This window comes from Hypanus sabinus, chromosome 22 (assembly GCF_030144855.1).
Source record: "Hypanus sabinus isolate sHypSab1 chromosome 22, sHypSab1.hap1, whole genome shotgun sequence".
Lineage (NCBI taxonomy): Eukaryota > Metazoa > Chordata > Chondrichthyes > Myliobatiformes > Dasyatidae > Hypanus > Hypanus sabinus.
In genome coordinates, this window is record NC_082727.1 from 65796083 (window position 1) to 65817523 (window position 21441).

The following is a 21441-nucleotide window of genomic DNA, read 5'->3' on the forward strand; positions in this document are numbered from 1 at the left end:
ATCATCTGTCCTGACCATGTTGGTGGTAGTAGTTGGTGTGTGGAGACTTGAATCAAGATCTCTGATTTTACATTTTTTCTACAAGAAGCTATCAAAGAATCACTTATATCAACAATATTTCCCTGGGAGATCCTGAGTGGTAACTTCACCTGGAACCAATAATTTTCTCCAGCTTTTCTTATTTGAATTACCCCATAAGTTCTACTGCATGGCCCTGAGACACTTCTGCTATTATGTATCTGACACCAGTAGCTATCTTCGGTTTGGATCATTGTATACTGAACGTTGTCTAACAATGAAGCCTCCGGATTTGCTTCGTGGCAACCAATAAAACCACTCTGATGGGACTAATGCCACTTTCTGCCACTGTTGAGATACCTGCAATGCTGCTGTTTCTGCATTTGGCTTTTGGGACTGGAGTGAGGGGATGCTGAAGTTGAATGTAGTTCATATCTCTCAGAATCTATCCCCCTGGGCTGCTAAAGAAAAACTTGACAATGAAGACTCTTTCAGGATGAAGGAGTGACGTGCTTCCTAGAAACAAAACATTCAGCATGATTAATAACAAGGTGAACACTGAGAAAATGGAAACTTCACCTGTTCGTGAAAAAGTTTCATAGCACTGAAGTGGGCCCTTTGCGACACCACGTCCATGCTGACCATTTTGCTTACCTACTCTAATCTCATTTGCCCTCATTAGATTTGAATCCTTCTATGCTTCGTATATTCAAGTGTCTCCTAAATATGATGATGGAACCTGATACCACTACCTCCCTGCCAGGAGGTTCCAGATAACAAGCATTTTCTATATAACAAGAAGTCCTCAGATCCTCTACAAAATTCATTCCTTTTGCCTTAATACTGTGCTTTCTTGTTTTTGACACCATTCTATGTGGAAAAGATTCTGCCTATCCAGCCTATCTATGCCTCTCATTAAAACATACTGCATAACTTCCATTTTAGTTGTAGGGACCCCTTACAGGCACATGACTACAGTCAAAGGCTTCCTAGTAGGAAGCCTGGTGACCTCAATGTACAAATGCTGCCTATCCCATTGAAATCAAAATTGAGAAATCTTTCCTTCTGGAGCATAGAGTTAAGTGAGCAGCAAATTGAGAAATATGTACAGCAGAGAATTGCTGGTCCTGATGAAATGACTTGGCCTGAAATGTTGCTTGTTTATTAGATTTTGCCTGACTTGATGATTTCCTCTGTATTTAGAGATCTGCTTGCTGTAGTTGTTTAGAAAGAGCCTGTGGCAAAGAAGCTGAGAGATAATGTGAACTTGACCTCCAGGGGTATGCAGTCCAATTCGAAGTTTAAAGTAAATTTATTATCAAAGTACATATATGTTACCTTGTAAAACCCTGAGATTCATTTTCTTGCAGGCATACTCAATAAATCCACAGTAGAATAACAGCTATAATTGAATTAATGAAAGACCACACCAACTGGGCATTCAACCAGTGTGCAAACGACAACAAACTCTACAAATACAAGAGTAAGAAATAATAATAATTAAAAAATCAGCAATAAGTATTGAGAACATGAGAGTCCTTGAAAGTGAGTCCATAGGGTGTTAACATTTCATTGATGAAGCAAGTGAAGTTGAGTGAAGTTATCCCCTTTGAACATAAAACATAGAACATAGAATAGTACTGCACATTACAGGCCCTTTGGGCCACAATGTTGTGCCGACCCTCAAACCCTGCCTCACATATAACAACCCCCCACCTTAAATTCCTCCATATACCTGTCTAGTAGTCTCCTAAACTTCACTAGTGTATCTGCCTCCACCACTGACTCATGCAGTGCATTCCACGCACCAACCACTCTCTGAATGAAAAACCTTCCTCTAATATCCCCCTTAAACTTCCCTCCCCTTACCTTAAAGCCATGTCCTCTTGTACAGAATAGTGGTTCCCTGGGGAAGAGGCACTGGCTGCCCACTCTATCTATTCCTCTTAATATCTAGTACACCTCTATCATGTCTCCCCTCATCCTCCTTCTCTCCAAAGAGTAAAGCCCTAGCTCCCTTAATCTCTGATCATAATCCATACCCTCTAAGCCGGGCAACAACCTGGTAAATCTCCTCTGTACCCTTTCCAATGCTTCCACATCCTTCCTATAGTGAGGCGACCAGAACTGGACACAGTACTCCAAGTGTAGCCTAACTAGAGTTTTATAGTTTCATTACATCGTATCTCTTAAACTCTATCCCTCGACTTATGAAGGCTAACACCCCATAAGATCCACAAACCTGCCTGTCCAAGTAGACTTATTGACTCAGCTTACTCCTGCCCCACTGAACTCATTTCTGCATACCTTGACACTGTCTTATCCCCCCCCCCCCTTGTTCAATCTCTTCCCACCTATGTTCGTGACACTTCTCACGCTTTGGATTTTTTCAATGATTTTAAGTTCCCTGGCCTCCACCGCCTTATTTTCTCCATGGACGTCCAGTCCCTATATACCTTCATCCCCCACCGAGATGGTCTCGAAGCTCTTCGCTTCTTTTTGGATTCCAGACCTAACCAATTCCCCTCTACCACACTCTCCTCCGTCTAGCGGAATTAGTTCTTACTCTCAATAATTTCTCTTTTGGCTCCTCCCACTTCCTCCAAACCAGGGGTGTAGCCATGGGCACACACATGGGTCCCAGTTATGCCTGCCTTTTTGTTGGCTTTGTGGAACAGTCCATGTTCCAAGTCTATATGGGTATCCGTCCCCCTCTTTTCTTTCGCTACATCGACGACTGCATTGTTGCTGCCTCCTGCACGCATGCTGAGCTCATTGACTTCATTAACTTTGCCTCCAACTTTCACTCTGCCCTCAAATTTACCTTGATCTTTCTGTCTCCATCTCTGGAGACAGCTTATCTACTGATATCTACTATAAGCCTACAGACTCTGACAGCTACCTGGACTATTCCTCTTCCCACCCTGTCTCTTGCAAAAATGCTATCCCCTTCTCACAATTCCTCCGTCTCCGCCACATCTACTCTCAGGATGAGGCTTTTCATTCCAGGACGAAGGAGATGTCTTCCTTTTTTAAACAAAGGGGCTTCCCTTCTTCCACCATCAACTCTGCTCTCAAGTGCATCTCTCCCATTTCCCACACATCTGCCCACCACCCCACTCAAGATAGGGTTCCCCTTGTCCTCACCTACCACCCCAACAGCCTCCAAGTCCAACGTATAATTATCTGTAACTTCCGCCACCGACACCAGGATCCCACTACCAAGCACATCTTTCCCTCCCCCCACTTCTGCTTTCTGCAGGGATCGCTCCCTATGCGACTCCCTTGACAACTCGTCCCCCCCATCCCCTCTCACCGATCTCCCTCCTGGCACTTATCCTTGTAAGCGGAACAAGTGCTACACCTGCCCTTACACCTCCTCCCTCACCACCATTCAGGGCCCCAGACAGTCCTTCCAGGTGAGGCGACACTTCACCTGTGAGTCGGCTGGTGTGGTATACTGCGTCCGGTGCTCCCGGTGTGGTCTTTTATATATTGGTGAGACCCGACGCAGACTGGGAGACTGTTTCGCTGAACACCTACGCTCGGTCCGCCAGAAAAAGCAGGATCTCCCAGTGGCCACACAATTTAATTCCACGTCCCATTCTCCTGCTGAGTGAAGCCACACTCAGGTTGGAGGAACGACACCTTATATGCCGGCTGGGTAGCCTCCAACCTGATGGCATGAACATTGACTTCTCTAACTTCCGTTAATGCCCCTCCTCCCCTTCTTACCCCATCCCCGACTTATTTAGTTGTTTTTTTTTCTCTCCCTCTGCCCATCACCCTGCCTGTTCTCCATCTCCCTCTGGTGCTTCCCCCCCTCCCCCTTTCTTTCTCCTGAGGCCTCCTGTCCCATGATCCTTTCCTTTCTCCAGCTCTATATCACTTTCACCAATCACTTTTCCAGCTCTTAGCTTCATCCTACCCCCTCCGGTCTTCTCCTATCATTTTGCATTTCCCCCTGCTCCAACTAATTTCAAATCTCTTAGTATCTCTCCTTTCAATTAGTCCTGACGAAGAGTCTCAGCCCGAAACGTCAACAGTGCTTCTCCCTATAGATGCTGCCTGGCCTGCTGTGTTCCACCAGCATTTTGTGTGTGTTGTATGAATTTCCAGCATCTGCAGATTTCGTTGTGTTTGCACCCCATAAGCTTTCTTAATTACCCTACCTACCTGTGAGGCAACTTTCAGGGATCTTTCGACATGTACCCCCAGATCCCTCTGCTCCTCCACACTACCAAGTATCCTGCCATTTACTTTGTACTCTGCCTTGGCGTTTGTCCTTCCAAAGTGTACCACCTCACACTTCTCCGGGTTGAACTCCATCTGCCATTTCTCAGCCCACTTCGGCATCCTATCAATGTCTCTCTGCAATCTTCGACAATCCTCTACACTATCTACAACACCACCAACCTTTGTGTCATCTGCAAACTTGCCAACCCATGCTTCTACCCCCACATCCAGGTTGTTAATAAAAATCACGAAAAGTAGAGGTCCCAGAACAGATCCTTGTGGAACACCACTAGTCACAACCCTCCAATGTGAATGTACTCCCTCCACCACAACCCTCTGCCTTCTGCAGGCAAGCCAATTCTGAATCCACCTGGCCAAACCTCCCTGGATCCCATGCCTTCTGACTTTCTGAATAAGCCTACCGTGTGAAACCTTGTCAAATGCCTTACTAAAATCCATGTAGATCACATCCACTGCACTATCCTCATCTATATGCCTGGTCACCTCCTCAAAGAACACTATCAGACTTGTTAGATACGATCTGCCCTTCACAAAGCCATGCTGACTGCCCCTGATCAGACCATGATTCTCTAAATGCCCATAGATCCTATCTCTAAAAATCTTTTCCAACAGCTTTCCCACCACAGATGTAAGACTCACTGGTCTATAATTACCTGGACTATCCCTACTACCTTTTTTGAACAAGGGGACAACATTCGCCTCCCTCCAATCCTCTGGTACCATTCCCATGGACAACGAGTACATAAAGATCCTAGTCAGAGGCTCAGCAATCTCTTCCCTCGCCTCGTGGAGCAGCCTGGGGAATATTCCGTCAGGTCCTGGGGACTTATCCGTCCTAATGTATTTTAACAACTCCAACACCTCCTCTCCCTTAATATCAACATGCTCCAGAACATCAACCTCACTCATATTCTCCTCACCGTCATCAAGTTCCCTCTCAGTGGTGAATACTGAAAAGAAGTATTCATTGAGGACCTCACTCACTTCCACATCCTCCAGGCACATCTTCCCACTTTTATCTCTAATCAGTCCTACCTTCGCTCCTGTCATCCTTTTGTTCTTCACATAATTGAAGAATGTCTTGGAGTTTTCCTTTACCCTACTCGCCAAGGCCTTCTCATGCCCCCTTCTTGCTCTTCTCAGCCCCTTCTTAAGCTCCTTTCTTGCCACCCTATATTCCTCAATAGACCCATCTGATCCTTGCTTCCTAAACCTCATGTATGCTGCCTCCTTCCACCTGACTAGATTTTGCACCGCATTTGTCACCCATGGTTCCTTCCCCCTACCATTCTTTATCTTCCTCACCAGGACAGATTTATCCCTAACATCCTGCAAGAGATCCTTAAATATCAACCACATGTCCATTGTACATTTCCCTGCAAAAACATCATCCCAATGCACACCCGCAAGTTCTAGCCTTATAGCCTCATAATTTGCCTTTCCCCAATAAAAAATGTTCCCGTCCGCTCTGATTCTATCCTTTTCAATGATAATGCTAAAGGCCAGGGAGCGGTGGTCACTGTCCCCCAGATGCTCACCCACTGACAGATCTGTGACCTGACCTGGTTCGTTACCTAATACTAGATCTAGTATGGTATTCCCCCTAGTCGGCCTGTCAACATACCGTGACAAGAATTCATCCTGGACACATTTAACAAACTCTGCCCCATCTAAACCCTTGGAACTAATCAGATGCCAATCAATATTAGAGAACAAGTAGTTGAGTAGAGAACAAATGATTCAAGAACAAATAGTTGATGGGTGATAACTGTTCCTGAACCTGGTTGTGTGAGTCCTGAGGCTCTTTTACCTTCTTTCTGATGGCAGCAGTAAGATGAGAGCATGTCCTGGGTGGTGGGGATCCCTGATGATAGACGCTATTTTCCTGCAACAGTGCTCCATGTAAATGCACTCAATTGGAGGATGGACTTCACATGTGATAGACTGGGCTGTTTCCACTACATTTTGTAAGATTTTCCATTCAAGGGCATTGATGCTTCCATAGCAGGCTGCGATGTAGCCAGTCAGTATATACTCTCCAGAACACATCTATTAAAGTTTGTCAAAGTATTAGATATCATGCCAAATCTTTGCAAATTCCTAAGGAAGCAGAGTATGGTTAAGGATTGTCCCACTGGAAAATGTGAGCCTGAGAGTACATTGTTCATCAAAGAGGCCCAAGTAAGAGTCTGTGAAGACTGGAAAATGTCTGTTTACTGATGAATATTTTGTTGCCTCTCTTGCTCAGGTCATTGAATCAGCTTGAGTAGCCAATGTGACATCTCCTATAATGGAGTGATACCAATAACCTTACTTCTGAAATGGAGTTTATATTAGAGCAGCTAAATGTTGAAAATAAACATTCACTCTGACATGTGGGGAAGTTGTCTGAGCATGCTGCAGTCAGTTCTGTAGCTGCCAGTCATGTCTCCAGTATTAGCAGATTGTTCATTCAAATTATGTGAAAAGCAAAATACTTGCATTGTGTGTTCTTAGGTCCACTGATACCATTTCAGGACACTTGTAGAGTGAAGCTTTGAGCTCCATTTAAATCCTGACTAATAATGCTTGACCTTTAACATGGAATGCACATGGAAGTACCAGCCTTGCTTCATGATTGGCATGATTTCATCGGGAAATAATTGTATAGTATTTCTAGGCAACTTTCTAAAACATCCCATGGGGTTCTTCTTGCAAAATCACTTGCAGGAACAGCCCCTTCAACCACAATGTCTGTGGCAACATGAGAATTACCTCAGATGTCTTTACAAATATATATCTATTAAACATTTCTGAAGACATATTTTTAAACACAAGTATCATGTCATCACATTCCTCTTAGTCAACCCTTGCTGTGAGCAAGTTGGCTGCTTTATATTCTGCATCACAATAAGGATATTGAAAGTATTCCATTGGCTGTAAAATACATTGGCACAATTTGTAAGGCATTAAATACATGAATGTATTTATGTTTATGAAAATATGTAATCATGACCACTGTACTGAAGCTGTGAATTTTCCAGTCTAGAATAGTCTGAACAACATAAACTGGAATTCATAACATGTAATACTTAATATGTAGTATCTTATTAATTACCCAATTAATGATTGCACAGAAAATATATTAGGGAACACACTGACATGACAACATGCAGAATAATTTGTGGGAGAAAAATTGGGCAATGGCTGAATTGGAAAACCTTAATGGAAAAGAAAATTGGATGTTCTCTAAAATCGACTGTATAAAATAAATGCTTTTAATTGAAAAGCAGAAAAATATTTGATTGCCAACAGTCCCATGTTTTTATTGATAATGAAATGGAGTCTGTAGTTATTGATAAGCATTATTGTATCATTGTTGATGTTAGTGTCTTTGGGACATAAAAGTTTGCAGCAGTAATTGGGTAGAATGGCAGGGCTTCTGTGTCACAACAGGCAGCATATGTGGTAGCATAAAACAAGCCTTACCCACAAAACAAACTTTAAAAAATTCTCAGCAAACTAAATCACGATGCCAGTTTTAACTCTTTTGAAAGCATTCTGATTGGCATTCATGGAACTTGTGTACTGTAAGTAAAATATTACTGCAAATTGACTTGATTCTTTTTAGTGTTCTAAGAGTGTACTTCTGAATTTAAGATTTAAAAATGTCAACTTCTTCAACTTTTATGATTTGAGAACATTAACTGTTCATGATCTTCATTGTGCTTGAGGGGTTTAAGGCTTTCTCTGATGTCATGCAGTTATTCTGATACGAGAAATTAGAGTCAAAAACTGGCAGTGGAGGAATAAACCCAGTAGCTTAGAAAAGCTCATAGTTTTCATGAGGTCTTGTTCAGTGCGTTATTGTGTTCTTCCCCGATAATACATTCACATGTATTTTTCAGATTGTTGCAGAAGGAACATGAACAAATTGAGTTGCAAAATTCTCTGTCTGAATTGAAAAAAAGCAATAAATTGCCAGAAGATCATACATTTTTCCTCAATGAGAATGTGCACGAGAAAACAGAGGAGAATAAAAGGTAAATAGGTCTTTGAGATACATTGACCATTCCAAGCAACTGTAAAGTTCATTCCATTTTAGCAACTAATTGCATTTGTTTTCCTTTTAATTTTGTTTTCTGTTGCATGGACCATATCTGGGAAATAATGCTCTAAGAGTGAATTTCTTATTTCATGATAACTCTGAGTTTATTACATTAATAATTTCAGGAGCAAGTGTTTTTGAAAACTATGAAATAAATATCTTTTAATTATTATCCAATGCTGATTGTATAACCGTAGTACAATTAAAATATGTTAACATTAATTAAAGATATACTCATTAATTTGGTACAGGTATTTCAAAAGTAAGATATGTACAAATGTAAGGTTTTATTTTATGAATTAGTCAATAATTTATATTGAGAATCTAAATGTATACTTATTGAAATACTTAGTTAATAAGATCAGCTGCTATGTTCATTTAACTGTTTAGTTATCAGTCCTTTTGCAAGTTGACAGCAAGATGCTTATGTGAGAATGCTGTTCTTGGACTACAGTTCATCAACACCATAGTTCCATCTGGGCTCGACAAGAAGCTCAGAGACCTTGGCCTTGACCCTGCCTTGTGCAGTTGGATCCTGGAGTTCCTGTCAGATCGTCGGCAGGTGGTAAGAGTGGGCTTCCTCACCTCCACCCCTTTGACTCTCAATACAGGGGCTTCTTAGGGTTGTGTACTAAGTCCCCTCCTTTACTCCCTGTATGCCAATCACAGTGTTGCCACTCACAGCTCTAATCTGCTAATTAACTTTGCCGACAAAACTATATCTCAAACAATAACAAGGTGGCCTACTGAGCAGAAGTCATCTCTGACAGTGGTGTCAGTAATGTCAAGAAAACAACCTCCCCCCCCAATGTTGCAAAAACAAAGGAACTGGTTGTGGATTACAGGAGGAATGGAGATGGGCTAACCCCCATTGACATCAATGGATCTGGGGATGAGAGGGTAAACATCTTTAAGTTCCTCAGCATCCACATCACCAAGGACTTCACATGGTCTGTACACCCCAGCTGTGTGGTTAAAAAGGCACAACAGCACCTCTTTCACATCAGACAGTTGAAGAAGTTTGGTACAGGCCCCCAAATCCTGAGAGCTTTCTACAGGGGCACACTTGAGAGTATCCTGATTGGCTGCATCGCTGCCTGGTGTAGGAACTGTACCTCCCTTAATCGCAAGACACTGACGAGAGTAGTGCAGACATCTGTAGTTGTGAATTTCCCATGATTTGGGACATTTACAAAAGTGTGTAAAAAGGGCCCGTAGGATCATTGAGGACCCCAGTCATCCCAACTAGAATCTATTCCAGTTGCTATCATCCGGGAAACAGTACCGCAACATAAAAGCCAGGACTAACAGGTTCCGGGACAGCTTCTTCCACCAGGCCATCAGACTGATTAATTCACGCTGATTTGAGTGTATTCTATGTTACATTGACTGTTCTATTTATTATAAATTATTGTAAATTACTATGATTGTACATTGCACATTTAGACAGAAATGTACGTAAAGATTTTTACTCCTCATGTATGTGAAGGGTGTAAGAAATAAAGTCAATTCAAAAACAAATATTACAATGTCCCTAATGTATTTTCTTGTTTATTGTATTAGTGGTATAGAAACTCATATGTCATTTATTTTAGATGCAAAATTTTATTTATAATTTTAAGAGATAATTTATACCAGATCACTCAGTGAAATAATTTTTCCAAGTATATCTTTTATATATGCACATCTAATTTTATGCAAATATTTAATTTATTTCTGAGTAATTATTCTTTAGCTGCTTAGAAATAGAGAGGAGCTACTTAGTGCATGTAAGATTGCATAGACCCTGGTTTGGATAATGAAATATAGTCATCTGCAGTTTAATTTGGGCCATACTATTACAAATAATTTTTATATATTCTCTTGAGTTGAGCTCAAGGGCAGCTTTTATCGTACAATAAAGATGAACACTTGTACAATAAAGATGAACTCTTGATCTATCAATCTTCTTTGTCATGGCCTTTGCACCTTATTTGTCTACTCTAACACTATATTCTATATTCTTTATTGTTTTACTTAGAACTAACTTGATGTACAACAGTACCGTGCAAAAGTCTTAGGCACATATATATAGCTAGGATGCCTAAGACCTTGAGCAAAAATAAGTGTGATTGAGTGGTCAACAAAAGATATGATATCCATTGGTCCCCATCCCCAAACTGGCACAAACAAAGTATGAATACATAACTTATTCCCTTTGCTTTTACCACAACCCCCACTCGTGTTGCAAGATACAACAATAAACATGCAACACAGGATATAATGCAGAAAGAGAATAGATGCATGGCTCCTACGCATCTCTTGCTTTTCTTTGAAATGAATATACTCACTGTATCTGTTCTTGTTTTAAACTGTATTGTAACCAGATTCAGCAGATCTTGCTGATCTCCACAGGTATTCCAGAATCAGGGTATTAGTGGGAAATCACTAGAATGTAGTAGTCAGCAAGTTTGGAAGCCGTGAATTTAAATGGGATCCTGAAATTTGAGGCAATTATGCAAAGAAGTAAATATTCTGATAGTTCAATTTAGAAGTATCAGCATTTCTCAGTCTGTTAATTTAGATGTTACCTCACATTTCTGATTTAGAAATAATGAGGAAAATTGTGTTATTGAGGAAGAAAGCAGTGTCATAGAGTCAATGGAAGAATTACCTCACAGGGACATGACAAGAGTTAAACATACTAGACTGTGAGGAACAATGAAGAACAGTTGTATACACTGAAATTTGATGAGTGTGATTTGATTTAGTACTGTTCCTTTCAGGATCATGTTAGTTAGGATATGACAATGTTTAGCTTTCTCCAGGATGAGAACTTTTTTTGAAGCCATGACATTTCAGTAAGGCAAAATGAACATTTGCAATAATTGGCAAACATTTAGTGTAGAGTAAATAGTAAAATATATGAAAGCAGTGACTTTTTCTGGACAGTTATCCTATCATTTTTTAAATATTTTTCAGGTTGCTGCAGAAGTATCATAATGTAAAGGAGAAGACTGCAAAGCAAGCCAGATGCTATGAGGATACTATCAAAGACCTAAGGACAATGCTACAGGACACAACAGAACAAGTGGCTGCACTCATCCAGTATAAGAAGATTTATGAAGATCTTCATGAGGGTAGAGCATGCATCTCTTTAAATGCATCAAAATTATTTTCTGAAAGAGAAAAGCTTAATCTTTTTTTTACAACGGATGAGAAGTTTGTGACAATAAACAAAACTTAAATGGAGCTATTAGTGTAACACGACCAACTTGATGGCCAAGCAGAGTGTAGGATTATTTTTTTCTGTGTTGTCATTGCTGGTTTCCAGGTGTTCACCTTTGATCTGGCTTCAGGCAAAATTTTCTGTCGAGCTTTTTGATGATTTTTGACATAACCTATGTTAGATCTTAAACATCACAACGAAGTGTGGTTGAAAATGTCAATGTATATTTTACTTTCATAGAATGATCAGTTTCTTGAAAAATTATAAATAGTTTATTTAATTTACTGTACACTGCCCATGAACACTACCTCACTACATATTTAATTTAACTTTTAAAATATAATTATACTTCTTACTGTAATTTACAATTTATTATCATGTACAGTATTGCAATGTACTGCTGCTGCATAACATCAAATTTCATAACATATGCCAGTGACATTAAATCTGATTCTGATTCTGAAGCTTTCTAGACCATACCAACATTTTGAAATAGAAATCAAAACTCAAAACATTTAAAGCCCTGAAGATCTTAGAAAAATGTATTCACAGTGCTTCATCATTTGAACAGTAGCCATGTATCTGGAATACAGTCCAATAAATAAAATACCACAGTTCAGAATCAGATTTAATATCGCCGGCATAAGTGGTGATATTTGTTGTTATGCAGCAGCAGTACATTGTAATACATAATAAAAATATCTGTAAATTACAATAGTACATTTGTAAGTACATATTAAAAAATGTTACATTAAATAAGTGGTACACAAAGAGATAAAAAAAAGAAAAATAAATTATGTAGTGTTCATGGGTTCAATGCCCATTCATAAATCTGATTGTAGAGGGGAAGAAGCTGTTCTTAAATCATTGAGTGTGTGTCTTCAAGGTCCTGAACCTCTTCCCTTCTGGTAGCAATGAAAAACGTGCATGTCCTAGGTGATAGGGTGGTATCCTTAATGATGGATGTCGCCTTTTTTGAGGCATCACTCCTTGAAGGTGTCTGGATACTTGAGAGGCTAGTGCCCATGATGGAGCTGACTGAGTTGACAACTTTCTGCAGCTTATTTTGATCCTGTGCTGTGGCCACCCCCTCCCCCCCCCCCCCCCCCCCATACTACACAGTGATGAGGACGTCAAGGATCCAGTTGTAGAGGGAGGTTCAGAGACCCGGGTTATGGAGCTTTTTGATCAGAACTTGAGGAATGATTGTGTTAAATGCTGATCTGTAGTCAATAAGCAGCAGCCTGTTGTAAATATTACTATTGTCCAGGCATGAGATCACATCTGCTGTAGACCTATTGTGGCGATAGGCAAATTGCATTGGGTCCAGATTCTTGCTGAGGTAGGATTGATTTTAGCCTCAACCAACCTCTCAAAGCACCATTGATATAGATGTGAGTACTACCAGATGATAGTACTGGCAGTGCATTAAGGCAGTGTATCCTACTCTTCTTGGACATGATTGCTGCCCTTTTGAAGCAGGTGGGAATTTCTGATTGTAGCACTGAGAGACTGAAAATGGTTATAAGGCAATTAAAATAAACATAATATTCCATGACAGTTTCAACAAATCTTTTTGAGCAGCACCCAATCAGGGATCGGAAGCTTGAGAAGACGTGGTTCATAGAGGTTTGTCGATTGAGTAAAAAAGGCAGCGATCCACGGCACTTTGGAGTTTTGAGCTGGTCTCAATCAGTGTACGGGATTAATTGACTAGAACAAATTAAAGTAAGGCTGCACAAGCAGAGCGGCCATTTTCAGAGCAGTCATCGTCGGAATATTCAGATTTAGTGTGGAGATTTTGAGGCTTTATATCTTTGAGGCTTCAGCAAAGAGAGGCTTCCCTCAGAGAAGGCAAAAAAAAAGTGTTAGTAGAGAAAACCCAGGAAATTATAGACCAGTGAGTCTTACTTAAGTGGTTGGTAAGTTGATGGAGAAGATCCTGAGAGGAAGTATTTATGAACATTTGGAGAGGCATAATATGATTAGGAATAGTCAGCATGGCTTTGTCAAAGGCAGGTCATGCCTTTGAGGATGTAACTAAACACGTTGATAAAGATAGAGCAGTAGATGTAGTGTATATGGATTTCAACAAGACATTTGACAAGGTACTCCATGCAAGGCTTATTGCGAAAATAAGGAGGCATGGGATCCAAGGGGACCTTGCTGTGTGGATCCAGAATTGGCTTGCCCACAGAAGGCAAAGAGTGGTTATAGATGTGTTATATTCTGAATGGAGGTCGGTGACCACTGGTGTGCCTCAGGGATTTGTTCTGGGACCCTTACTTTTTATGGTTTTATATAAATGACCTGGATTAGGAAGTGGAGGGATGGGTTAGTAAATTTACTGATGACACAAAGGTTGGGGGTGTTATGGATAGTGTGGAGGGCTGTCAGAGGTTACAGCGGGACATTGATAGGATACAGAACTGAGCTGAGAAGTGGCAGATGGAGTTCAACCCAGATAAGTGTGAGGTGGTTCATTTTAGTAGGTCAAATATGATGGCAGAATATAGTATTAATAGTAAGACTCTTGGCAGTGTGGAGGATCACATGGATCTTGGGGTCCAATCTCATAGGACACTCAAAGCTGCTACACAGGTTCACTCTGTGGTTAAGAAAGCAAACGGTGTATTGGCTTTCATCAATCGTGGGATTGAGTTTAAGAGCTGAGAGGTAATGTTGCAGCTATATAGGACCTTTGTCAGACCCTACTTGGAGTAAGTACTGTGCTCATTTCTGGTCGCCTCATTACAGGAAGGATGTGGAAACCATAGAAAGGGTACAGAGGAGATTTACAAGGATGTTGCCTGGATTGGGGAACATGCCTTATGTGAATAGGTTGAGCAAACTCGGCCTTTTCTCCTTGGAATGACAGAGGATCAGAGGTGTCCTGATAGAGGAGTATAAGATGATGACAGGCATTGATTGTGTGGATAGTCAGAGGCTTTTTTCCATGGCTGAAATGGCTAACATGAGAGGGAACAGTTTTAAGGTGCTTGGAAGTAGGTACAGAGGAGATGTCAGGGGTAAGTTGTTTTTTTTTTAAAAGCGGAGAGTGGTCAGTGCGTGGAATGGGCTGCCAGCGACAGTGGTGGAGATGGATATGGTAGAATTTTTTAAGAGACTCCTGGATAGGTACATGGAGCTTAGAAAAATAGAGGGCTATGGGTAACCCTAGGTAATTTCTAAAGGTAAGGACATATTCGGCACAGCTTTGTGGGCCGAAGGGCCTGTATTGCGCTGTAGATTGTCTATATTTTTATTAGGTAGAGGTTTCTTTTCTACCTCACAATTTATTGTTTTTTTCTTCTTTACCATTAGTGCTCACTTTGGAACAGTAGAGATGCCAGGCAGGATAGTGGAATTCTCCTCTTGTGGGACGTGGGAGAGCAAGGAGACATCCAGTGTCCCTGACAATTACAACTGTGAGAAGTGCATTGAACTGCATCTTCTAACACTCCGTGTTAAGGTATTGGGACTGGATGAACTGCAGATCATTCAGGAGGCTGAGGGGGTGATAGATAGGACATGTAGAGAGGCAGTTACACCCAAGGTGCAGTAAACAGGAAACTGGGTGACAGGAAGGGGAAAGAAGATAAGAAACCAGCGTAGAGTACCCCTGTGGCCATTCCCCTCAACAACAGTTATATTACTTTGGATACTATTGTGGCGGGGGGTGGGGGGTTACCTAGCAGAGAAAAGTCACAGTGGTTAGGTCTCTGGCACTGCGACTCAGAAGGGAAGGGGAGAGAAGAGTCAAGCTGTGATGATAGAGGATTCATTAGTTAGGGAAACAGAAAGAAAGTTCTGTGGATGAGAATAAGATCCCCAGGTGGTATGTTGGTTCTGGGTGTTAGGGTCCAGGATATTATGGAGTACTTGTGCAGGGTTCCTTAAAGGTTAATTTGCAGGTTAAGTCTGTGATGAGGAAGGCAAAAGCGATGTTAGCATTCATATCAAGAGTACAAGAACATAAATGTAAGGATGTAATGTTGATCTCTGAGGAACCTAACCTGGTCCCAACATATTGATGCAGTGATAAAGAAGGCAAGCCAGCAACTATACTTCATTGAAAAGATTTGGTATGTCAACAAATACACTCAAAAACCTCTATAGATGTACTATGGAGAGCATTCTGATAGGCTGCATCACTGTCTGGTATGTGAGTGGGGAACTGTTGCACAGGACCGAAAGAAGCTGCAGAGGGTCATAAATTTAGTTGACTTCATCTTGGGTACTAACCTACAAAGTACCCAGGACATCTTCCAGGAGCTGTGTCTCACAAAGGCAGTGTCCATTATTAAGGACCTCCAGCACCTAGGGCATGTCCTTTTCTCACTGTTACCATCAGGTAAGAATTACAGAAGCCTGAGGGACACACTCAGTGATTCAGTAACAGCTTCTTCCCCTCTGCCATCCAATTCTTAAATGGGCACTGAACCTGTGAACACTACCTCTCTTTATAAATATATATTATTTCTGATTTTGCATGATTTCTAATCTATTCAATATACATTGTAATTAATTTACTCAATATTTTTCTTCTTTTATGTATTGTGTCGAACTGCTGCTGCTAAGTTAACAAATTTCATGACATATGCCGGTGACAATAAATCTGATTCTGATACTGTTCTAATTTATAAAGCACTGGTGAGGCCTCACTTGGAGTATTGTGAGCAGTTTTGGGCCCCTTGAAGTTCCAATGAGAGAATGTGCAATACTGGATTTGCTAATAAGGAATGAGGCAGGACAGGTGACAGAGGTTTATGTGGGAGAACACTTTGCATCTAGTGACCACAATGCCAAATAGGTCTGGTCCACGGGTTGAGATTCTAAATTCAGGAAAAGATATTTTTGATGGCATCAGAAAGGATCTGGAGGTGTGGATTAGGACAGGTTGTTTTCTGGCGAGGGTGGACTTGGTAAGTGGAAGGCCTTCAATAGTGAAATTTTGTGAGTACAAACTTTGTTTGTGCCTATCAGAATAAAAGGCAAAGATAACAGGTGTAAGGAGATATTGAGGCCCTGGTTAAGAAAAAAATGAAAGTGCATTGCAGGTGTAGGTAGGAAGGAACAAATGAGGTGCTATAGAGTACAAGAAATGTAAGAGAACACTTAAGAAAACAATCAGGAGGGCTAAAAGAAGGCTTGAAGCTGCCTTAGCAGACAAGGTGAAGGAGAATCCTAAGGGATTCTACAGATATGTGAAGAGCAAAAGGATTGCAATGGACAAATTTGGTCCTCTGGAGCATCATAATGGTAATCCATGCCTGGCACCAAAATAGATGGGGGAGATCTTAAATGCATTTTTTTTTGAACCAGTATTTACTCAGAAGACAGACACAGAGTAAAGCAAATTTACTGATCTAGTTAACCACATTGTCATCCAGATCAGTAAAGCAAAATGGCACTAGCTTCACAGACTCTATACAGATTACTGAGAAAGAGATGCTTGCTGTCCTGAAGCAACTTAGGATGGATAAATCCCCAGGGACTGATAAAGTATTCCCTTGGACCACACAGGAGGCAAGTGCAGAAATTGCCATAGCCCTAGCAGAGATATTGAAAACATCCTTAGCGGCAGGTGAGGTACCAGAGGTTTGGAGGATAGTCAATGTTGTTCTGCTGCTTAAGAAAAGCTCTAAATATAAACCAGGAAATTATAGGCCAGTAAGCCTAATATTAATCATGGGAAAGTTATTGGAAGGTATTCTGAGGGACCTGAGTATTTGGATTGACGTGCACTGATTAAGGATAGTCTGCATGTGTTCAGTAGGTCATGTCTAACCAATTTTATAGAGTTTTTCACAGAAATTACCAGGAAAGTTGATGAAAACAAGGCAGTGGATCTTGCCAACATGAACTTTAGCAAGGCATTTGACAAGGTTCCACATGGCAGGTTCCACAAAGAAGGTTTAGTCGCTTGGCATTCAAGATGAGTTAGTAAATTGGATTGGTCATTGGATTTGTGGGAGAAACCAAAGAGTGGTAGTAGCTGTTGCCTCTCTGACTAGAGGCCTGTGACTAGTGGAGTGCTGCAGGGATTGTTGCTGGAGGTCCATTGTTGTTTGTCATCTATATCAACGATCTGGATGATAATGTGGTTAACTAGATCAGTAAATTTACTGATAACACCAAGATTGAGGATGTTGTGGACGCCGAGAAAGACCATCAAAGCTTGCAGTGCGATCTGGACCAGCTGGAAAAATGGGCTGACAAATGACAGCTGGAATTTAATGCAGAGAAGTGCAAGGTTTTGCATTTCAGTAGGACCAACGACGGTAGGTCTTACACAGTGAACGGTAGGGCACTGAGGAGTATGGTGGAATGAAGGGATCTAGGAATACAGGTCCATAATTTGTTGATAGTGTCATCACAGGTAGATGGGTTGTAAAGAAAGTTTTCAGCACATTAGCCTTCATAAATCAAAGTATTGAGTACAGAAGATTGGATGGTAAATCTTAATTGGGGTATTGTATGCAGTTTTGGTCACCTACTTACAGGAAAGATGTAAATAAGGTTGAAAAAGTACAGAGGAAATTTATAAGAATGTTGCCAGGTCTGAAGATTCTGAGATATAAGGAAAGAATGAAAAGGATAAGACATTATTTCTTGGATTGTAGAAGACTGAGAGATTTGATAGAGGTATACAAAATTATGGGGGAACAGATAACGTAAATGCAAGCAGGCTTTTTCCACTGAGGTTGGGTGGGATTACAACTATAGGTTATGGGTTAAGGGTGAAAGTTGAAAAATGTAAGGGGAACATGAGGGGAAGCTTCTTCACTTAGAGGGTTGTGAGAATGCGGAATGAGCTGCTGGTGCAAGTGGTGCATGCAAGGTCAATTTCAACGTTTCGGAGAAGTTTGAATGTGTCCATGGATGTTATGGGTATGGAGGGCTATGGTCCTCGTGCAGGTTATTGGGAATAGGCAGTTTAAATGGCTCAGCATGGACAAGTTGGGTCAAATGGCCTGTTTCTGTGCTGTACTTTTCTATGACTACGACTCTTACCCCGGCAATGAGACTACTGGACTCTATCATCATCCTGGTCTCATCACATATCAAGTGTCAGTCACATTATACTGTTTACTTTTTAACTTGTACATGCATCTTATTTTTTGTTATTTATGATAATATTATTACCATATCAAATATATATATTTAATGTCAGTGGTGGATAAATTAATGGAAAGTATTCTTAGAGATGGTATATATAATTATCTGGATAGATAGGGTCTGATTAGGAACAGTCAACATGGATTTGTGAGTGGAAGGTCATGTTTGACAAATTTAACTAAATTTTTTAAGAGGTTACTGGGAAAGTTGACGAGAGTAAAGCAGTGGATGTTGTCTATATGGACTTCAGTAAGGCCTTTGACAAGGTTCCACACAGAAGGTTAGTTAGGAAGGTTCAATCATTAGGTATTAATATTGAAGTAGTAAAATGGATTCAACAGTGGCTGTATGGGAGATGCCAGAGAGTAATGGTGGATAACTGTTTGTCAGGTTGGAGGCCGGTGGCTAGTGGTGTGCCTCAGGGATCTGTACTAGGTCCAATATTGTTTCTCATATACATTAATGATCTGGATGATGGGGTGGTAAATTGGATTAGTAAGAATGCAGATAATACAAAGATAGGTGGCGTTGTGGATAATGAAGTAGGTTTTCAAAGCTTGCTGAGAGGTTTCGGCCAGTTAAAAGAGTTAGAAGAAGGCTGAGTGATGGCAGATGGAGTTTAATGCTGATAAGTGTGAGGTGCTCATTTTGGTCGGACTAATCAATATAGGACATACATGGTAAATGGTAGGGCATTGAAGAATGCAGTAGAACAGAGTGATCTAGGAATAATGGTGCATAGTTCCCTGAAGGTGGAATCTCATGTGGATAGGGTGGTGAAGAAAGCTGTTGGCCTTTATAAATCAGAGCATTGAGTATAGGAATTGGGATGTAATGTTAAAATTGTACAAGGCATTGGTAAGGCCGAATTTGGAGTATTGTGTACAGTTCTGGTCATCGAATTATAGGAAAGATATCAACAAAATAGAGAGAGTACAGAGAAGACTTACTAGAATGTTACCTGGATTTCAGTACCTAAGTTACAGGGAAAGATTGAACAAGTTAGGTCTTTATTCTTTGGAGTGTAGAAGGTTGAGGGGGGACTTGATAGAGGTATTTAAAATTATGAGGGGGATAGATAGAGTTGACATGGATAAGCTTTTTCCATTGAGAGTAGAGGAGATTCAAACAAGAGGACATGAGTTGAGGGGGGCAAAAGTTTAGGGGTAACATGAGGGGGAATTTCTTTACTCAGAGAGTGATAGCTGTGTGGAACGAGCTTCCAGTAGAAGTGATAGAGGCAGGTTCGATACTGTCATTTAGAGTAAAATTGGATAGGTATATGGACAGGAAAGGAATGGAGGGTTATGGCTTGAGTGCAGGTCAGTGGGACTAGGTGAGAGTAAGCGTTCGGCACAGACTAGAAGGGCCAAGATGGCCTGTTTCTGTGCTGTAATTGTTATATAGTTATATGATTAATATTACCTTTCTGTTGTATGTGTACAGTGTACAGTGTTGTGCACCTTGGTCCAGAGCTACATTGTTTTTGGGGGTATAGTTTTTATTTGGTTGAATGGCAGTAAACTTGAACTTGACTTGCTGTGACTTATTTAGGCTCAGCATAAACAAGCATTGTTAACCAATTGTTAATTTCCTCAAACTGTTTCACTTATGTTTTTAAATGTGTTCCCTAAGAATGATCAGAATATGGTTTATTATCATTGACTTATGTCACAAAATTTGTTGTTTGCAGCAACTCTACAGATCAATACATAAAATATTAGTACAATTTACAGTAAGAAGTATATAAAACATTAGTTAATAATGTGAAAAGAGAGCAAAATAATGAGGTAATGTTCATGGGTTCATGGATTGTTCAGAAATCTGATTGTAGAGGGAAAGAAACTGTTCCTAAAACATTGAATGTGCTTCTTCAGGCTGCTGTGCCTCCTACCTGATGGTGGAAATGAGAAGAGTGCATGTCCCAAATACCTTTCGAAGATATCCTTAGTATATGATATATGGTAGGAAGGCTAGTGCCCATGATGGCTGAGTCTACAACCCTCTGCAGTGTTTTTTTGACGCTGTGCATTGGAGGTTCCGTATCAGCCAGTGATGCGACTAGTCAGAATGTTCTCCACAGCACGTATGTAGAAATTACTGGTCCTTATATCAATGGTTCAGAATCAAATGGCTATTCATTATGATTTAAATACTACAAGAAAATACAGAGATTTTGTTTTTTGAAAGATGTTATTGGAGCTGTAGCAATGTCAGACAAATCTATCTATTGCAAATTTGTCATTTTTCCCTTGGTTTTTTAAATCAGTTACTCCATATCTCTGCCTTCGATTCAAATTTCCCCATAGCATTCCATTGTCAATGGAGATAAAAGTTATTTTGGTTGTCAACAAGCGTCTCAGAAGCCTTTTTTTAATTTGCTTTTCAGGATCTTAAATGCCTCTTATTTTTAAAATATGTAGTTTTTCTATTTCTTTGATGTAGATGAATGGTGTCATATTTTTCTAAAGAGTATTTCATTTGCGTGCCCTGGTCTACCTATTTAGTATTCATATCTCCTCAAGGCCCTCATGAATTTCTTCAAACTTTAAATCTCCATTAAGTCAAATTGTATATCCAATATTTCACATGGCTCCCTCATTCAAATCATTGTTGTAAATTGTGAATAGCTTGGCCTCAGCAATAGAGGGTGGATACCCCTCGATATAGCCTCCCAAACCAGAAATTCCCCAGCAATTCCTACTGTTTACTTTCTGTTCGTTATCCAGTTCTCAATCCTGAATTAACT

The 21441-nt window shown here is 40.5% G+C and overlaps 1 protein-coding gene across 1 annotated transcript in view; it reads left to right on the forward strand.

The window, feature by feature from the left end:
• The window catches only part of LOC132379690 (uncharacterized), a 168094-nt gene that overhangs the window by 85411 nt on the left and 61242 nt on the right, over positions 1 to 21441 (forward strand). The window contains exons 6-7 of the mRNA XM_059947949.1: positions 8163 to 8297; positions 11324 to 11481. Coding sequence (XP_059803932.1) covers positions 8163 to 8297; positions 11324 to 11481 — 293 coding nt within the window. The remainder of the gene's footprint in view (positions 1 to 8162; positions 8298 to 11323; positions 11482 to 21441) is intronic.